The sequence below is a fragment of the Catharus ustulatus genome, chromosome 1 (assembly GCF_009819885.2).
Source record: "Catharus ustulatus isolate bCatUst1 chromosome 1, bCatUst1.pri.v2, whole genome shotgun sequence".
Classification (NCBI taxonomy): Eukaryota; Metazoa; Chordata; class Aves; order Passeriformes; family Turdidae; genus Catharus; species Catharus ustulatus.
The window spans coordinates 10,272,268-10,291,579 of NC_046221.1; the positions used below are offsets into that span (position 1 = coordinate 10,272,268).

Here is a 19,312-nt window from a genome sequence, read left to right on the forward strand (position 1 = left end):
AAAAAGTGCACCTGCCTGCTTAGAAAAGAAAAGCACGAGTTTTTCAGAATGCTCCTTAGTGCTTGCTCCAAGCTAAGCTGGAAGCAGGAAATATTTGCTGCTTAGCATACACAAGCAAAGTTCCTGGCAGAACATACACAGAAACCAAACCCTCCAAGATGTCCCAAGAGGAAACATTCCTCCCAATATACAGTTAACACAGACAAAAATTTGAATATATTTGAATAAAAATCAAGTCTTTCATCTTCTTGAAGACATACATAACATATATCCACATAGCACGGTCCATGTATGATCTGCCAAAAGCCTCCCATCCAGCCACTTGCTGGATCCTGCACAGCAGCACAGCAACAGCAGCACGTGCCACTTGGCAGAACTGACTGAGCAAAATTCCTGTTACAGATAGCCAATTCCTGCTTAGATGGGTTTGTGCTTTTTTCAATTACACATAGATACAAAGTGCATTCCCTGCATTTTCCTCACATGGTAAGGTGTGCACAAGAACCTAATTCAGGACTGGTGATACAGTTCCTGTATAGCCTAAAAAGCCCTGTCTCTTGAAGTGCAAGCTGCTATCTTGCAGTTTATGTAAATCCCCCCACAGAGCTGAAGCACAGTTAAGCTGAAGTTCCTAGTAGTCTGGAGAATTAACCAACAGCTCTGTTCTGGCTGTTCAGTGTCGCAATGCTGTCTCAGTCAACTGTCTTCTAAAATGTTCTGACCTACAATTTTGATGAAGACACAGTGAAAACACAATGTTTCATACAACACTTGCACCAGGGGAACATGCAATTATAATACTCACTAGATGAGAACCGTCCTTAACTTCTTGTACTTGCTGCACCTGCGGTTCAGCCACAACTTTAGTGTCCTGATCAGAAGTCATGAGCTGTCTGCTTTTTGGCTGCACAGAGAGAACTTTACTGGTCACCTTTGTAAGCTGCAGAAATAAGAAGACAAAAGATTCTGTAAGTTGTTGTTGAAATTCCCGAGAATCCACAGCTACTCCAGACACGCCCACCCTGATTCAGAGCGAAGGTCCAAAGAACTTCCACACAATACAGGATTATGCATCCAGAGAAAACCTAAATGAGGATAAAGCCACCTTGCAGATACACTCAGCTCCCAGTCACTGGCTGCCTTGGGATTACAGATGAACACTTGCCACAGCACTGGGCAGGGAAATTCCATTGGGAAAGTTTCTCTTGATTCTCACCTTCATTATTCAGACTGCATTTCAAACCATGACTTCTTCATACCACCTGGCAGACTCCTCTCACTAAGAAGTATTTAGTCACAAACTAACCCTTCTTCTAGAATTACTTTGATGGTCACTTTATCTCTGCAAAATTTAGGAAGCATGTTACAACAGTTCTGCTAGGCTAGTAATGCTCAACCAGTTCTTCTGCTCTATCATCCCAAAATCTTACTTTATTTGATTAAACAAGTAAAAAACTCTGTAGAGTTGAAAGTCTGACAGTGACATTGCTTTGAAATTTGATGCTATTATTTAATACCATTATTTTTAAAAGTCTTTAAAAAACAATGAAAGCTAATTCAAAGCATGAAGTCTCAAAATAAATACTGAGGTATGAAAATCAGGCATTTTATTTTTTTTTTAATTTTTAATATTTTTATTTTATTTTAAAAATATGTAAAATGCTTTCTTTGGTTTTTTATTCATATGGAAATTCTCTATTGCATCTGTAACAATGCATGAGAGAGATTTATTGCCTTCAAGTTGCTGACACCAAACATGGAATCTCCTTTAAATGAAAATGTAAAGATTCGCAGCACATGGAAGTTAATGGTACTGGCCCATTCTTTAGGAACACAAGCTCCTTTTAGGCTATCTTGACTCCAAGACTAAAGTTAAGACGACTCTGTTTCAGTCTGGGGCATTATGGTCTTCCATGGAATCTCCTTTACACTGTATTTTCAAGTGGACAAAAGTAAATGCCAAATACAACTGACTGACCATACCACAAAATTTTCAAATAATTTGAAAATAAAATTATTACATGCAGCTATGAACTGATTCAAGCACCTGTATTGCAGGAATACGTCAAAGATATTTCGTACATACAACTGAGGAAACAAACATACTGACATCCCCAAGAAGATGAACATTTCAGCTTTTCATGGACAGTTGTTTATCACCTCGTGCTATTGATGTAAAGCCAGCATGAAAACTATGTTTTTTAAAGAAACACATGTACTGCGTCCCTGTCATATTCTCAGAAATTTCTTTTCCTAACATTCTGCCTCTCAGCTTGGAATAGAAACTACTTAAGGAAGAAATGGCACAGACAAAAAAATACAATCAACTAAAAAAATTACACTACCCCTCACACAATGTTACACACAAATATACTCACAGGTTATGTAACAAAGTCTGGAATTCATTCAGGATGTTTATATTTCATAAAACCACCAAAAATCATCCTCAGGACGAAAGCAATTTTTCCAAAACAGTATGAAACAGACAAACTCTGTGTTGCTCAAAGCCATGCACAGAAAGATGTGGGCACATTAACACTGTGTAAAGTGTCTAAGCTTTTTGGAGAACACTTCTGTTCATGTTTTTTAAAGAAACTGTGTTTAGCCTTTCAAAATGTTGGATTCTTTTTTTTTTCCTAAGAAGAGTCCAAGACTCCTTACTCATTTCATGTTTGCTGTATGTAACTCCACTGCTGCTCATACTAACCTTGGGCGTACAATTTAGTTCAAATTCACAAGCTAAAGACTACTTTGCAGACAGACAAAATATTTTGCAGTCAGCAGTGGTGCTATCTACTCAGTACTTTGATCCCCAAACCAATGTTATGGCACCTCTTTGCATCCTTCTGTTACCTACTTATCTCACATACTCCCATTCCCTTCAGCCTGTCCAGAGTCATGCTGCAATCTCTTCTATCATCTGGTACACAGTGTTAGCACCAGAACTTTCTAAGTCTATGGATAAAGGAAGGGAAAAAGCTATGACCCTGTGAATCTGTTAAACAAAAAGTTAAGTTCCACTATATATATCCTTTAAAGTGTTAGCTGACTGGTCATCAAGCACAAAACACCCAGCTAAATCATTAATTCTAGCTGAGGATAGACAAGTTTTCAGCCAACCTGACAACACACACCAGCAATGTGCACATTGCAGCTTCAAATTCCTTGGGCAAGCCACCAGCAATTAGAACAGCATACCATTCTACTGCTTTTCAGAAGTCCCTTAGATGAGATTATGCAAGATGTTTATCACAGGCCAAGTCTAGATCGAAGCTCTAGGTAACTTTGTTTGCACTGCTCAGACTAATAATCATATCCTCATTAGATACCTGAATTTGTTGTGATACACACCATACTAATAACACTCACCTTGTAAACGATTTCTTGTTAGCAATTAATGTCAAACATATCTATAAATATATAAATAAGATATATAAATATATATTTTTATATAAATACATTACAAATATATTTAAGTTGAATTTTGATCACTAAGGATCAAAATGGAACTCCAAACAACAGCGATAAAGTAATTTGTTTGAAGGGGGTAAAACCTGTTAAAATCATGGGGTTGAAAGCAATGATGAAAATGGGCAAGTCATAAAAGATCCCAAACACAGAAGGAGGGAGCTTCTGTTGCAATTTTCCTCACTTAATACATCCCACTGCTACAAGTCTGCAGGACGTCAAGTGCTCAGCTGCTAAATCCCACTGGTTGTGAGATACTTCAAAATGACTTCACATCAGGGCTGTTCTGGAAAGTTAATGCCACCTTTTCTACTCTAGAGCTGCCACTTATTGGACTCCTAGAGAACAAAATCTACATGACTGCAGACTCCCACAACTATCATGTCAGAGAATAGTAGGGCTGTAGAAAATGCAGTGATACTTCAGAAAAAGAAAACCAATAAAAATCATGGAATGTTAAAAGCTCTCCATAGGATATGTTTTAGCATGTTTTTCATTAGTATTGATATATATTCTCATATAAAAGCTTATTTATACAAACCACAATCAATAGCTGGTAATTCTAGAAACCACAGGTATGGATTCACTGTTTGAAAGAGTTTATCAGCTGAATTAGTGACAAGTTAAATGGAGCATTTTAATGCAGCAATAAAAATTATCATCCAACTGAAGAGTTAACTTCTCCATGACTTTAAAAGATATGGTTTACTAGTCAGCAGTTCAATGTATCTTTGCATAAATAAATGTTGCAGCAATAAGCAGGAGACATTGAAGAGAAAAATGCAAGTTGGCAAACCTGTTTGGGATAGAGATAGCGCTACCTACAGCAAAACACTGAGTTATCACAATCAAATGACAATTTTTTCATCACAGAATCACAGAGCAGTTTTTTAGCTGAAAAGGGCCTTTTGAAGGTCATTTAGTCCAACTCCTCTGCAAGTAGCAGGGACATGCTCAACTTGATCAGATTGCTCAGAGTCCAGTCCAACCTGACCTTGAAAGTTTCCAGGAATGGTGCATCCACCACCTCTCTGGGCAACCTGTGCCAACGTTTCACTGATTTAGAAGCATCTATTAATTTCAATTCTGCAAAGGCATTTAGTAAATCATTGTATCCTTTTGGCTTGCCATTTGGTCATCATAGATTAACAAGTTAAGTTCTGCAACTTGAGAGTAACTGTTCTTCACTCTACTACAGACATTCAAATACTTATTTCAACAACTATCTATCCCAAGAGAAACTGCCTAGATTTTATTGAGACTTATCAAAAGTAGTCCAAACTTGGTTTGTAAATAGGCAAGACAGAGAAGTTTAAAATAAAGGAAAAACAGATTTCGTTAGAAATGGCACAATATTCAGTCATGCTTGCTTTCCCCAAAACTGTAATACACTGCTCCATCTGCAAACTAGTAACTGCAGCAACAAGGACAAGAGTGCCTTGTTACTCATTTTCTCATTAGTTTGAGGGTGATGGGGGCAGTCACCCTTCACTTGTACAGATCTGTCCCTGTGAACACCTGGTGAGTGGTTAACCTGAGCAGCTACAAGAATATTTTCAGGAGGGACTGAGACCATCTGGTCAAGCAATACAGTATTTCAGTCTACTGGTTTCACTCTGCAACATCCACAACTGCCTTCACAAATAGAAAGATATGGGGTTTGTTTCAGGGGAATGAGTTGGTTTTTAAGGGATTTTTTGTTGTTGCTGTTGTTTGAGGGTTTTGAGAGGGTTTTTTTTGGTGGTTTTAGTGTTTCAGTTTTTTGAAAGTTGACAGCATGGTTGTTTACGGTCAAGTATTTTCAAAAACATCTGGTTATAAGAATCCCACCATTTCAGAAGATACCAGATACAAACCAGCAACAGCCCACAGGATGACTATACAGATAAGTGCACACAACCACATGATCACTCTTTGCCTGGGTGCCAAGCCAAGCAGAGTCGGGACTGCCCTCATCCAAAAGCCACACACATGTTAGCGTGATGCCCGCATCAGACTGACCTTTACACTGCATTTTAGTGTCAGTTTAGGTATCTTAGAATGGACAGATTAATCTGCAACTATCTGAGGGTATTTATAAACATGCTGCATCCACATGCACCACCACCCTGCCAACGGTTTGGAAAAGACATCTATGTCCTTCACAGTTCCAGAGCAAGCAAAACCCCTACTGCTCTTGTTAACCTCCCCAAAGACCTCCCTCGAGTGTAGTCCCGAATCCTCCTGCTTTTAATAGCAGACATCTCTAATTTTTCTAATTCATATTCAAAGTGTGCTTTTCTGCAGTCTGTTTCACTGTCTAGAGTTACTACAGTCTGAGTAGCAGCACCCATTCTCTCAATCAAATCAGTCACACAGATCTGTTATTTAAAAACATGCAAAACCCCAAACAATGCTCTAGGGCTGAGATCTTGCCTGCCAACTTTCAGCCCAGAGTAATCAGCCCTTAAAAAGAGATTTACAAATGCAAGTGCTGACAACTAACTTTCACCCTGCAAACACCATAAAACAAAAAAAAAGCTCACTAGAATAAAAGAACTTTTCACTGCTCTTCCAGCAAGTACAAACAAAAATAGATTTGAGTTTGGCTTTGTGCAAAATTCTTCCTAGCAAACATTTTAGAAACTTTAAACACAGATTAAGATAAAGTTTTCACAAGGCTAATACAGAAATACACTTCAGTAACATGAGAAAGCTTAAAATGTTTTCCAAACAGAGGTGCACTGCTTAACTTGAGCCTCATAACAAACTTCCAGCTGCAAGCCAGAAATCCTCTTTCTGCTCTGAGACAGAACATACTTTCTCACCATCTATCAGACACTTGTGTACCCATGAGGACCATGACACCACAGAAGAGGTAATCAGAGCTACCACTGACCTCAGCTCTGAAAAGTTTTAGTACCTGCTGAAGACATCATGTAGACATTTATATGAGAAACAAGAGATGCCTTTTCCAAAAAGATGCTACAATTTTAATACATTAGCTCCTCTTTAAACAAAGTTTAACTTTTCTTTATTAGTTTCAGCAGCGTTGTGAATAGCCAAAGCATATGTAATATGTCAAGAGTTAATCCTGTTCTCAGTCCCAGTAAAGGTGCCAGCTCAGACACAGGATATATGGTTAAGCTTATACAGCATCATCAAGAAAAAATGGAAAAACCCTAATCCTGAAAGGCTGGAAGTTTACCTCTTGGTGTCATAAGCACTGATACAAACTTTCAATTTTCATCAGGTGTTGTTTGAGAATACTTTCAAAAAAAGATTTCAGTTGTTAGAGTTGACCTATCATCCTGCTGCATAGGGCACACGTTACCATCCTGTAGATGAGTAACATAATCCAAGCTGTATCATGCTCACAGAGAAAACTTGTGACAGAACTCAGGGGTTTCCATCTTTGCCTTCAAAGTAGGAAATCAGTTCCTTTACAGAGCAGATGTGACAAGCAATCTAGCTTTTTTTAAATGGCATCGTTTAAAATAAAATATAGTGTGAAGTTGTTCCACTACCACAGCAGATAAAATAGCTGCAAATGAGAAATTTAATAACACTAAAAGCATATCTGTTTGTGGCGATCTCCGCAATCATCACTGTGCCTACATCAGTTGTAAAATCTCTATTACACAACACCAATTAAAAAGCTGACACAACATAAATATTTAGTCACAGCATGCGTCTACAGAAGTCTTGAAGGCACTACTATTTAAAATCATGACAAGATTCTCAATCTGTTTAACTGCTGATCAGCTGAACAGTTGGGAAAAAGTTGGAAATTCACCTCTGGAGCTTAGGTTTTAGACCCAGCGATTTATGCAAGTCTGTCAGAAGAAGTTTTCAAAACGTACAAGCATCCAGTGTACGTGGTTGGAAAGTTAGATTACAAAAAACCCAAGAAAAGTACCATAGGATTTGTTTCAGTTTTCTTTCCTGCCACGAAAATTACTTATGCCCCAGCACTCTCCAGAATAATGCAACTTCTGGGTTCCTGAAGAGGAACATGGTCATAAGCACTGGGGGCAAATCTGCAACAGAACACTTGGCATACTCAAGGCACTTCAAAATGCACAAGGAAATCAGGTGCTAGCAAGCAGAAGAACCTAAAACTTAATGCTGTACTTTTTTAACATCCTTCAACAGAAAACAAGCACAAATCATTTAGAGCTGCTGCTGCATCGACTTCACAAGTTTATTTTAAAATCCCTTCTGTTGTTTATAAGGTTGACAGTCTCCAAAATTGTTCTGCAATTCTATTAATTATCCCTTAAAATTATCCCTTTAAGAAAAGCTGAAATAGTAAATCTTGCTATTTAAAAGGAACACTGCATTTCTTTATTTAAAGATTTATGAAACATTTCTGTGTGAGGCTTCCCAAGCAATTCACAACTCTCATCACTTACCGAGCATTCTCCCTCACACAGAAACCTATGCAATGAAGAGCACACTAGAACTGATTACTCTGCAAGTCTGGAAATCCAGATCATTACAGTAATTAGCTGTCCAAAAGATGCCAAGCAGCAAGTTACTAAACAAAGGTGATAAAGTACCAAAGAAACCTGATACTGGTAAATGATAAGCACTCTGTACAGAGGTGTACAAAAAACTCTTTTGGTGAAGAGCAAGAAAGATGGGAAGAGGGTAAAGTTCCAGTATTACTCACCATCTCAAACAAGAAGATGATGTCAACAGTGCACAGAAGATAAGAGGATGACCTCCTTCAAAAGAGAATTATTATTATAATTTTTGTATCTAGCCTTTTATGCACTGTATTTCAAATATATGTGCTTAACAAAAATGAAATTATTTCACTACACTCTATGGTGTCTCATAGAATTTCTGCAGCTCTCCTGCACACCAAGAAGCATCATGTGTAGTTATTATCTGATGTGCACTCAAACATCACTCCAGAGATGGACCAAGAAGCCTGTGGATCACATTCTCCTTAGTAACGCAATAAACCAGATGCTTAATGGTATATAATCTAACAAAAATCTTACAATTTAAGAACACTAGGAGTGCCTACCAAACAGGAATAAGCCACTGGGAGGAAATTTTTATGCCTGATAAGAGCGTCATGTGCCTTGAAGACAAGAGTGATTGTGTCATGAGCAGTTTTCAGTTTGCTTATGGCTTATTCTCAGTTTTCAAGTCTGAAGCAGCACTCTCCTGACTGGAGGCTGAAGCACATTACATTAAGAAACCCAACTCATTAATTAACAGGAGTTGCTTCATGTTGCACATCCATCACAAAGCCACAAGCTTGTTTTCCTCACTGTAAGTGGACTAACAGCACACACCCTGCAGGTTATTCATAAAGATATAAATTTAATTTCTATTATAACTATCATGTTAGATAAGATACTGATCAGATGATGATTTCAAAAGTATCACACTTAATTAAAATTCATCTCTTGACTCTGATTTGTGCATTTTCTAAGAAACTCCTCAAATGGCAGAGTTAAATTGTTAAGCTCTGAGCCAAATCATGACAATTCTGAAAAGTGGAATGTTAACTTAATATAAGTTAATTATGGACATAGTTCTCCACAACCATATTCTCTCTTGATAAGCCGAATGTAGAATCATATACTCTACATTCATTACCAAAGCCTACAAAAAGCAGAAAGCATCTCATATTGAATGAAAAACGTCTTTTAACTTTCTTAGGAAAGTGATCGGGAATTTGTTACTCAAATAGATTAGGTAAGTACCTCAAAGTATAATGATTTTCTACTAAAATGCTCCATCACTTGCCATCCCTTATATTTGTGAGCATTTGACTTCCTACCTCCCAGCTCTGATATGACATTTTATTCTCCAGGACAGAAAACATCAGCAAGAACAGAATTTGAATAAATTCGAACACCCTCTTCTCCAGTTAAACAGAGAACCACGCAGTGGTTGCCTCACATGCACTTTACTTCTGTGACCACCAGAAGAGCAGAGGAGGAGAGAGGACTCAAGCTGAATGCCTGGTGCCATTAATCCTTCTGTCCTGCTCTAGGAAACCACAGGGGCAGAGCACTGCAAACCAAGGTCCTTCAGTTCTGAGTGGAACTGAACAGCTCAGGTCCACATCACTCTGCTGCTGCTGCTGTTACAAAGCATCACAGATAGTTCCTAACAGCAGCTAAAAAAAAAACCAAAAACAAAACACAAAAACCAAAAATAACCCCAAAAAACCAAGCCCAAAATAAAAAAGGAAAGTAAAGGCTACAGTAACATACCTGCAGGACCTTCACAACAGAAAGCCCAGCAGATTGCCTGTATTGAATTTAAGAGTGAAAGGTCAGGTCAGTGCAAGCCACTGCTCTTCTGCACTGAAATAATCAGAAAACTGATGAACCTAAATACAGGGCAAACAATGTTTTAAAGTACCTACAGAATGACAGGCTTGGAGTTGGACCCCACACTCTGCACAGCACTTCATATCTGCCTCTGCTCCCAAACTACATTTGGAATGCATTTGTTAAATGAGCCTAACCACAGCAGACTAATTTTTCACATAATCTTCTAAAACCAGTCAACCTAAATAATGACTAAGTATATAAATCCCCTTTTATTTATGGCTAACATGGGTTAAGAGAAACTGCAGGATGTGATGGAAGTTCCCTCCTTCTGCAAGATTTTTTCTTTAATATCTTTTAATAACTGACCATGTTCTCATCAGAGCATAAGCATCACATACTATACTAACCCACTGCTCACTGTAATTTCTTGTAACACTCCCATCTCCTGCTTTTACCTGTTACACTTGCCTAAGCTACATGGAAACAGCCATGCTTGCAGTGTCCAGTGCAGCAGGATACTGATCAGCAAACACAAGTCAGAGCTGACGCAATACAAAGAAAAGTCCTGGCATTTTTACTAATATGCATAAATTTAACTGCTAAAATTATTTACTTTCTGCACAAGTATTAATTCTAGATGCTTTGGGATGATAAGTGAATTTCATTTTCTCTGAAAGTTAAAGCTTCTCAGTAACTTCAGAGATCTTTATGCCAACAAATTAGCTAGGAGACTGTTCCAGGCTTTTAATGTAATAACAATATTTAATATCAAATACTGCATACTGATCCAGAAATTAATTATCATTTCATGCAAATGTTAAATGATGGGGAAAAAATTATGTAAAATATCACAAAAATATGTTTGTAAATTTTAGCACCATCAAATACAAAACCTCACCTAAATCAACTACCATCATCCATGTTGCTTGCTTGCACTAATGTGACATGAGTCAAAAACCGCACAACACTTCTGTACACACAGAAAGCAGAAGAGCAATTGATTAGAAACAATAAATTGAATTGGTGAGAAAATTCAAGCTTGCCCTGGAGTAGACAGGGCAGGAGCAAATACCTGGTAGCATTAATGACTGGATTTCACAAAATACTGCTCGTTCCTGTACTATTTTTAAATAGTCAATACAGAACACTACATGGTAGCTTAAACTCTTGAACTCTTAAATTAGGCCTGTATTGTTCTTTCCCACAGCCAACCAAGACAGTTCATGAAGAGATTAACATGACTATCAGAAAAGAGATCTATGTTCTATTTCATTCAAACTATTCTTTATTTTGACAGACATCTTATTTCCAGCAGGTAAGTTTACTTTGGCACTCTGGACACCAAGTCTGTCTCATCCCACCATACCTTCTCTGAATTCATGCACATATGAGGAATTATTATGCAAAGATAGTATCTTGCATAAGAATGTATTTTCTTTGTTTCCCTTCCTTCCCCACATAACTGGCCTGCCCTCACATAACCAATGAGGTAAGGGGGTTTTTTTGTTTTGTTTTTGCTTTTCTTTAAAGTAGTTATTGAAAGGAAGTATGAGATTAATTTTCCTATTCCTCTGCTGAAGGAAGCAACAATTAAAGCATGCTAAGAGCTCACACAGAGAAGTGAAGTTAACAGAGACTGTTGCACTTTCACTATGAGAGACAGTTTCAGTCTAAGACAAATGGACTCCTGACTTGGAGTGAAAACTAGAAAGACACTGAACTTTGCTGGATAACATACTCACCAGCCTCTCAGCATGTCAGGCTCACTATAAGTGGACCTGTCCTTTCATAAATTCTGTTTGTTTAACAAACCAACTGCCAATTCTACACTATTTTACTGGTTGCTTCAAGCTTTTAAATCTAAGAGGCAGCAACTGATGGTCTATTTGGTTTTACCCAGTTCTTCAAAGAACCACTAAATCTTCAAATGCTGTAACACATGATGAGGTCCCAGGAGGTTTAGCACTTGCTTAGAGGGAACAAGTTAAATGCTGTGCATGAAGAGTGTCAGTTTGGCAATGCTGGGAACAACGAACTTCCTTGTTTCAATTACTGAATGTTCCTCCTCATGATTTACCAATACCAGCTCTAAGTTTTCCGCATTCTTCACTACACTGCTAACCAGAGAGGGGCTGAGGCACTCACAGCGTGCCTGTGACTCTAGGTGGGACACTTGGCAAAGGTAAAGGAAACACCTAACCCAGCTCTGCTGGGCAGGATTTTATGAACCTCATCTTCCTCAGCAAAATTCCAAAGATGGTAGAAGTAAATGCAGTATTTTATGATGAAAGACAAGAAGCTATAGGGTTAATATTTAGTGCAGTTCCAAGGGTGAAGTCTGACCTTCTTTAACAGATCTTAATAGCCTTATCTTAGAATATTGCTATTACTTGGATTCCACACTTCAAGTCTGCAATCAGTGCTGCACTTAAGCAAGAGGAGGTCAAAAGCTGCATTTGGAATTTCCAAGACCCTTAATATTTCTAGCACTCAATTATTATTTAAGACACACATGCAGCTTCAAAGCCAATTTGCCAAGTTCTTTATCATGACATTCTGGGACCATACAATAAACTCTTAATTCAGGGAAGCAGAAATCTAACACCAAGGATCTCAAATTCAAATGCACACAGAACTAGAATTCTGAAAAATATTTGATGCAAACCAATGGGACAATCATTACAGTCCTCCTGGAACATATTTTCCCTCACAACAGGCCTGAGAAAACTAAGAGAAAAGGATCTATACCTACATAAAGTCCAAGTGAGAGGCATATATAACCAAATAAGATGTTGACAATGCCAGTGATAAGCAAAAAGGTACAGTGACAATTTTTGTAAAAGAAAAGGAAGCTAATGTTTTTTGTCAATGATATTTCACTAACCTCTTCACCAAAAATAGAATTTAACCCCAATAATCCAGTCAATTTAGCATTACTTCCTCTTTCAATAAAGGTTTCTATCCTCCATTACAAGCTTCACCGAAACCAGAAGCAACTCTTGCTTAGTTTTAAAACACTGTATGAAAGACTATCACCTCCTGGGTGCACATTTGTTCACAGTTAAGGCACCCCACCTTGCTAGAGTATCACTGTAATCAAAACTACTGGTAATTCAGGTTTTGACTCACAGTTAAAGGATGGACTGCCAATATTTTAGCTTGGATTTAATGACAATAATCCTTCCTTGCAAGTCAAAATAACTGGGCACAGACCCTTCTAAAAATTCCACTGATTCCTTGAATCCAGGCAGTCAGAATACACAATGTTAACTAAGAAAATTACAATCATAAAAAATAGACTATAAGCTAAGCTGCAACATATGTTCATTAAAAAGGGTCCCTTCCCTTCTTTACAGCATAATATTTTGGACATTTATTATGAAGAATTGGACAAGAAGCTTTAAATGTAAGCAGGGACACAAACCCAAGATCCGGGAGACATGCCAATGTAGACAATGATATTCTGACCAAATTGTTTGCCTTGCTGCTTTAAACAGCAACATGGTGACCATTTTCTGTCCCTATCCGTCGGGCAGCAACAAATTGAATGGGCATGAAACTCCGAGATAAGACTGCAAATTCTGCACACACAGGTAGCTCAGGACTTAAAGTAACCATGCCCAAGTACATTCTTTACTTTTGCTCTACTTTTTAAATCCTAAAACAAGAATCAGAAGAATGGAAGACATATCCAAACATCTGAGCATAAATCCTCAGCACCAGGGTATGGAAAAGCAAGCTACTTTGGACATTGTCCTGTTGATTCATCAGTTCCTTGTTTGAACAACAGTCAGAGTCAGACTCTGTTGTGGGGCAACCTGTGACAGCATCACAACCTGTGAAAATACGCATATGGATACCAACAGTGACCGAAAACAAAACCATAAAGCTGCCAAGAGACATCACTGCAAAGCTTTCAAACCTTTCATTAAGTTTCTGCCAAATGAGATTTATGAAATTATTTTTTTCTCAACGTAGTTACTATTTAACTAGGTTCTTTTTCCTCAGGTTTCTCTGTCAGATCACTGGCATCCTGCAATTATAAAATACTTTACTTGAAAACACGGCAGAACATTAGATCTGCCAAGAAACACTGATAAACACTTTTAACAGAGTAAGAGAAATCTCCAGTGTTTTAAGCAAGTTTGCAATTCCACTAACAAGATGGACAGAACTCTACCTTATGAATAGTACCAATCAAGTATTCACTATTGTCGCTTGCTTCCAGAAGTCAGGGGGGAAGGATTATTGTGAGGCTGAGAGGGAATTTACCCATCCAAAGGGCAAATATTGTTTAGATACTTGTGCAAAAAACCACAAGAAATCTAAAAGTTAAATAAGGTGAGACGGTATTTAGACTTCCAAAAAGCCCAGCTTTAGATAAAACAACTGTATGTTCTTCACACTGAAAACTCTGTGTATTCCTGAACATATTGCATGTGAAATTCTGATAGCATCTGAAGGTGTAATTTCTGAAGTCTGTATTGCCAGTGTTTGCTGTTTTCAATAATGAAAGTGGTATTGGCATTTTAGAAAAAGAAACCCTAACAGATAAAGCAATTGTGTCCAATTCATCACAGGTTACAATAGTAGACAGATACCTATACATTTCTATAGGTATCTATATTTCTATGTATGTTCAACAGTCCAGAATTCAAAGTTGTGTACACCTGCCACAACCCTAAATACACGTACACTGAATTCATACATCTGTGAACAAGAGGCAATCCAGAATAAACCCTTACTGTAGGATCTGCTCTCTGGGACACCAGCTCCTTACACGCCAACAGCCTTATGAGAATAACAACAGAGCTGCTGGAAGTGCAGAGGTGGCAATCCATTCAGCTTATGAACAACTGATTCCTTTTGTATTACATCATTCAACTACCCATTAAGGAGCTGGACTGACAGGATCCAGAATATGCATAGCCCAGCCCTCCATGGTAAACGAGAGCGTTGAAAAGATTAAGATTCAAAGAAATTGGTGATTCATCAGGGTGTCAAAACAGCACTTCCCCAATTCTCGGCAATGTTCTAGGCCAAGTAGCTAGCCACATATTAGTAACCTCTGTCAGACTTCCAATTTTGGAGTTAATTGCTGTTCCTGAAACACATCCCCAGACACAAAATACCTGCAGCAGCACACATCACAGAATGAACACTGTCTATCCTAATCGCACATTTACGCTGCATTATAGTCACACCTAATTTAAGCACTCCAAAGTACCTTTGTTGTCTGCAGGTATTGCTCTGTGGCACCTGCTTCCAAATGAGGGGGCCTCTCCCTTTTCTAAAGGTATGGAACAGCTACACACACACAGATGTGAAAGACCAATGATTTCATAAATCTTGGCTCCATCACATCACCAAAATTTAAGTACCACCAGCTAGGAACCAATTAACAGAAATTGTTTTTATCTTGTGATTCTTTTATAGAACTTAAGTAGATGAATGGGTGGAACAGAAATTGACTGCTGGTCTCTTGTTTCTACCAAGTTCCTCAGACTTGCTGGTTGTAGACACATTTTTATCATTAGACAGTCAAAGTCATATACTTAAAGAGAAAGAAACAGATTGTTGGACTAGCAATGGGTCTTCTTCACTTATCCAGTATTTACAGTACCAAAACACTTATTGACCAGGTGAAAAATCACTCAGTTTTATATTCAGAGCAGTTGCTCAAGAGTGCTATTTTTGTGTTTTATTATTATGATACACTATCTTGCCTTGAGTTTAGTACAGAGGAGATAATGCACAGGAAAAGAAAACAGAGCTTTCCCAACATGTTACTTTGAAAATGCAAATATAGTTAGAACTGGTGCCTTTGACAAAGTACAACATAAGTTCAGGGGAAGAGTGTGTGTATGTGTCTTCTCTTTTTTAGGGGTCACAAACTTTGGAAAAGTACCAGTTTTATGTTTTACATCACTTTCCCCTCCCTAATTCAATTACTGGCTTCTGTGGTGAAATCCACCCATCTAGATCTTGTACATGGACTAAAATCATAGCACAGATTTCAGCATGTGCAGGCCTTGCTTTCAGAATAACATTGCTCACACAGCATACCAGGGCCTTTACTACAAGAGTAGTTTTTATTCCCATCTTCTACACAGCTCTCTACACACCATTGCCTCTTTCAAAACTGCAGGGAGAGGGTTAATTTTCTTCTTTACAACGTCCTGTTTTGTAACATCCTGTCCTTCCTACTCATACCTGTGTGCCCATTTGGAATGCAAATGCTCAACACTTCCAATACTCCTTTTAGCTGAGTGTCACTGATTACATGCAGGAAAAAAATGCAGCCTGAGATTATTTTCTATAGTTATGTCTAAGACTTAAACAAGCCTGTTGTCCAAAAATGTCATTTTTACTAGTAAAAGCTGAGGAACAGAATTTTGTAAACCACACTCATTGCAACTTACATCACGTAAGTTGCTCACATGTGTGCATACACACACACACAAATCACACTCCCAAAGCTTAATATTCTCCAGATTCCAGAATACATTTCTTTGCTTGCTTCATCTCTCCCTGCCAGCAGCAGCCCTCCTGACACTGCATTTGTGAGCTACCTCCACAGCTACCTTAGCACCTCCAAGGCAAGAGTGCTCTTCTTCAAGATCAATAAGGCCTTTGCAAAACCTGCTCCTTCCAACACAGGCACAAGAAAAGGCAAGTCAAGTGCTTTACATGCTTATTTGTGTGTCTTACCTGTTCATTTACAGGAATGTGAATGCCTGATGAATATATATAGACACCATGGAATTAAACATTAATAGCGCTGAAGGTCCTAAAAGCCACCTAGTTTTAAAAAAATCAAACTGATGGAACACATTTACACCTAATTACTTTGTTTTTTCTAACTCCTTTTTTGCTACCTTTAAGCTGTCACTTTATATTTGTCATGCACTATGGTCACAAACATGCCTTTTCCGTGTCTAGCATGTGCATTTTGTGAGGTAATGTAATAAATATTTAACAAAGAGTTTATATTACCATGCCAATTAAGCTCTCAACTGATTTAAAGCCAAAGCCACTGTGAGATATGAGACTTAATAAGAGACGCAGTAACAGAGCAGTACAGAACATGTACACTAGACAAACCTGACTGTATTGACTTTGCATTTCAGTAAATAAAGCAAAGATTTAACTTCACTCTAATCAAAATAAAACATCAGAAACTGTCTACATGTTTCTGTACATCTCAAAGAAACAAAAATCCTTAAACAAAATCCCTAATCCCCCATAACTGCCTCCAGTTCCAGATTTAAGATACAGCCCCATGTCTAAGCAATATATATAATAAATAGGTATCAGTCATTAGTACCTTTGATGCATATACTGGTACTAAAGCCAGCCACAAAAAGTGACCAAGGCATCATATACTTGTGCTGACACCTTTATTCCCTTACAGTTTTTGTGTACAAATGGGTAAAAAAAAGCCCGGAAAAAATTACAAGGTAAACAACTCAATCTAACCCAGAGCACTGTGTGTGCTCAAGGACCTGAATACATACAATTGTTTATTAAGGAATATCCAAGAGATCAAATGTTTTCAACTAATTCATTTAAGTGAAACTTTTACCTCTGTTTGAATAAAGATTATTTTTCCCCCAAATGTAAGACCAATTAAATGTAGGAGTAATTGTGGCTTCCATATAAAAAGCATACACATCTAGAAGAATAGAGTTTTCTGTAGACATTATACATAAAATACATACTGCTTTTTATATTTGCATTATCAGGCCTCAGCCTAGTTTTCACCTCCCTTTCACTTAAAAAAAATTTTTAAAAAAATATATATATCAATGCTGTTGTAATAGCTAGAAGGATTATGCTGATTAGCTTCATATCTTGAGAACTGACTTGAAGAAATGCTTACAAATCAGCAGGGAGAAGTGAAAGTTCAACTGATAAAAAGTTACCAGACCAGAATCAAAACCCAAGAGTTGTGAAATCCCAGCAAGTTGGAAAAAAAAATACAACGGGCTTTGACCTTTGAGAATTTATCCAATCTGTAAAAACCAGATAAGTCTGACACGAAACTTCAACCACAAGACAGACCTTACAACAGCAATCCTTGAGGCAGTACTTAAGAAAGATTTCTTCTCCAGTTTTACTAAGGATTCACAGGCCAACAAAACTAGGCCAGAGACAAGACGCAGAATCGGAAGCCAGAATTCCCATAGTTTTACCCCAACAGTGACTCAAGTTTAAACAGTGGTTTTGAAACCAGCTCTCTCTCTCTGTGGCCACAGGCAAGTCTTAACCACTTTGCCTCAATTCGCTTACCTGCAGAATAAAAATAATTATACTTATCTGCCACACAGGAATCTCATACAACAAACACTGTTTGGCAAGTACACATCTGTTTAAACTGTGGACAAAGCTACGTAGCAATTTTGAGCACCTGGACAAACTGAAACCGAGAGTGAAAACAACTCCGCTGAAGCAGCTACCGAAGGCCCAACAACAACTAAATCCTAGGGGCAACGCAGTGCCCGTGTGCTCCCGCAGGTCCCGCAGCGCAGCCCGGGCGCACCCCCGGCAATTCACCTGCTCAGGACACGGCTCGCGTGGAAAGCCAGCGCCGTGCCCGGAGCGATGGGCCGGGGGCTGGCACCGCCTGCTGAGCCCGAGGGTCCCAGCCGCCATCCGCCCCGGCCGGGCGGACGGGAAGGCTCCAGGCGGGTCCCCCCGGCGCTCGCCCCTTCCCGCTGGCCCCGCGGCACACGCGGCTCTCCCGCAAGGCCCCGTCAGCGCGGGGGCAAAGCTCACCCGCTGTGCCCGGGGCGGCGAGGCCGCAGTGCGGGAGCGGCCTCGGCGGCTCGCCCGCCCTACCCCCGCCACCACCGCGGCCCCGAGCCGGGATCCTCCTCTTCCCTCCCGTCTCTCCCCCGGGAACCGCCTCGGGTGGGAAGATGGCGGCTCCGGCCGCCTCCCCGGTGCGAGGGGGCGGCGGAGCGGGGGGTGTCGCTCCCCCTTCGGCCCCGCCATCCCCCCGCACCGGGAGATGCGGGTGCGGAACGGCCCCGGCGGGCGCCGCCGCCCGGAGGGCGCGGGCCGGGCGGCCCCTCGCACTCACCTGTCACCAACAGCCGCCGCCGCCCTCGGGCCGGGGCTCGGCACGGGGGACACGGGCGGGCACGGGGGAGGGGGTGGGCTCCGCCGGCGCGGGGCCTTTCACTCCTGTCGGGTTCCCGCGGGCGCCGGGGCCTCTCGCCGCGCCGCCGCCGCCGCCGGGGCCTCGCCGCCGGATGCCGTGAGGAGGAGAGCGGAGCGCGGGGCGGGGCCGAGGGGGCGCGGGCGGCGGCAGCGCCGGGGGCGGGCGGGGCGGGGGGGGGCGCGGGGGGGCGGCGGCGGCTCCGGGCCCGAAACGTCTCCGAGCCGAGACTCAACCACCCGCTCGCATGAGAGACCCGCTTCCGGCTCCCGGCGGAAGTCCCGCCCCCGCCGGCGGAAGGGATTGGCCGGCGCCGCTCGGCCGGGCGCCGCCGCGCGTGGATTGGCGGAGCGGGGAAGGGGGGAGGGGGCCCCGGCGCGCGCGCGGCGTGTGACGC

The 19,312-nt window shown here is 40.4% G+C and overlaps 1 protein-coding gene across 2 annotated transcripts in view; it reads right to left on the reverse strand.

The window, feature by feature from the left end:
• LARP4B (La ribonucleoprotein 4B) overlaps positions 1 to 18,903 on the reverse strand; it is a 55,536-nt gene extending 36,633 nt beyond the window's left edge. For both annotated transcript variants that reach the window (XM_033067013.1, XM_033067006.1), the window contains exons 1-2: positions 18,838 to 18,903; positions 806 to 940 (exon numbers count right to left, since the gene is read on the reverse strand). In XM_033067013.1, coding sequence (XP_032922904.1) covers positions 806 to 886 — 81 coding nt within the window. In that variant the 5' untranslated portion in view covers positions 887 to 940; positions 18,838 to 18,903. The remainder of the gene's footprint in view (positions 1 to 805; positions 941 to 18,837) is intronic.
• Positions 18,904 to 19,312: the final 409 nt, after the last annotated feature.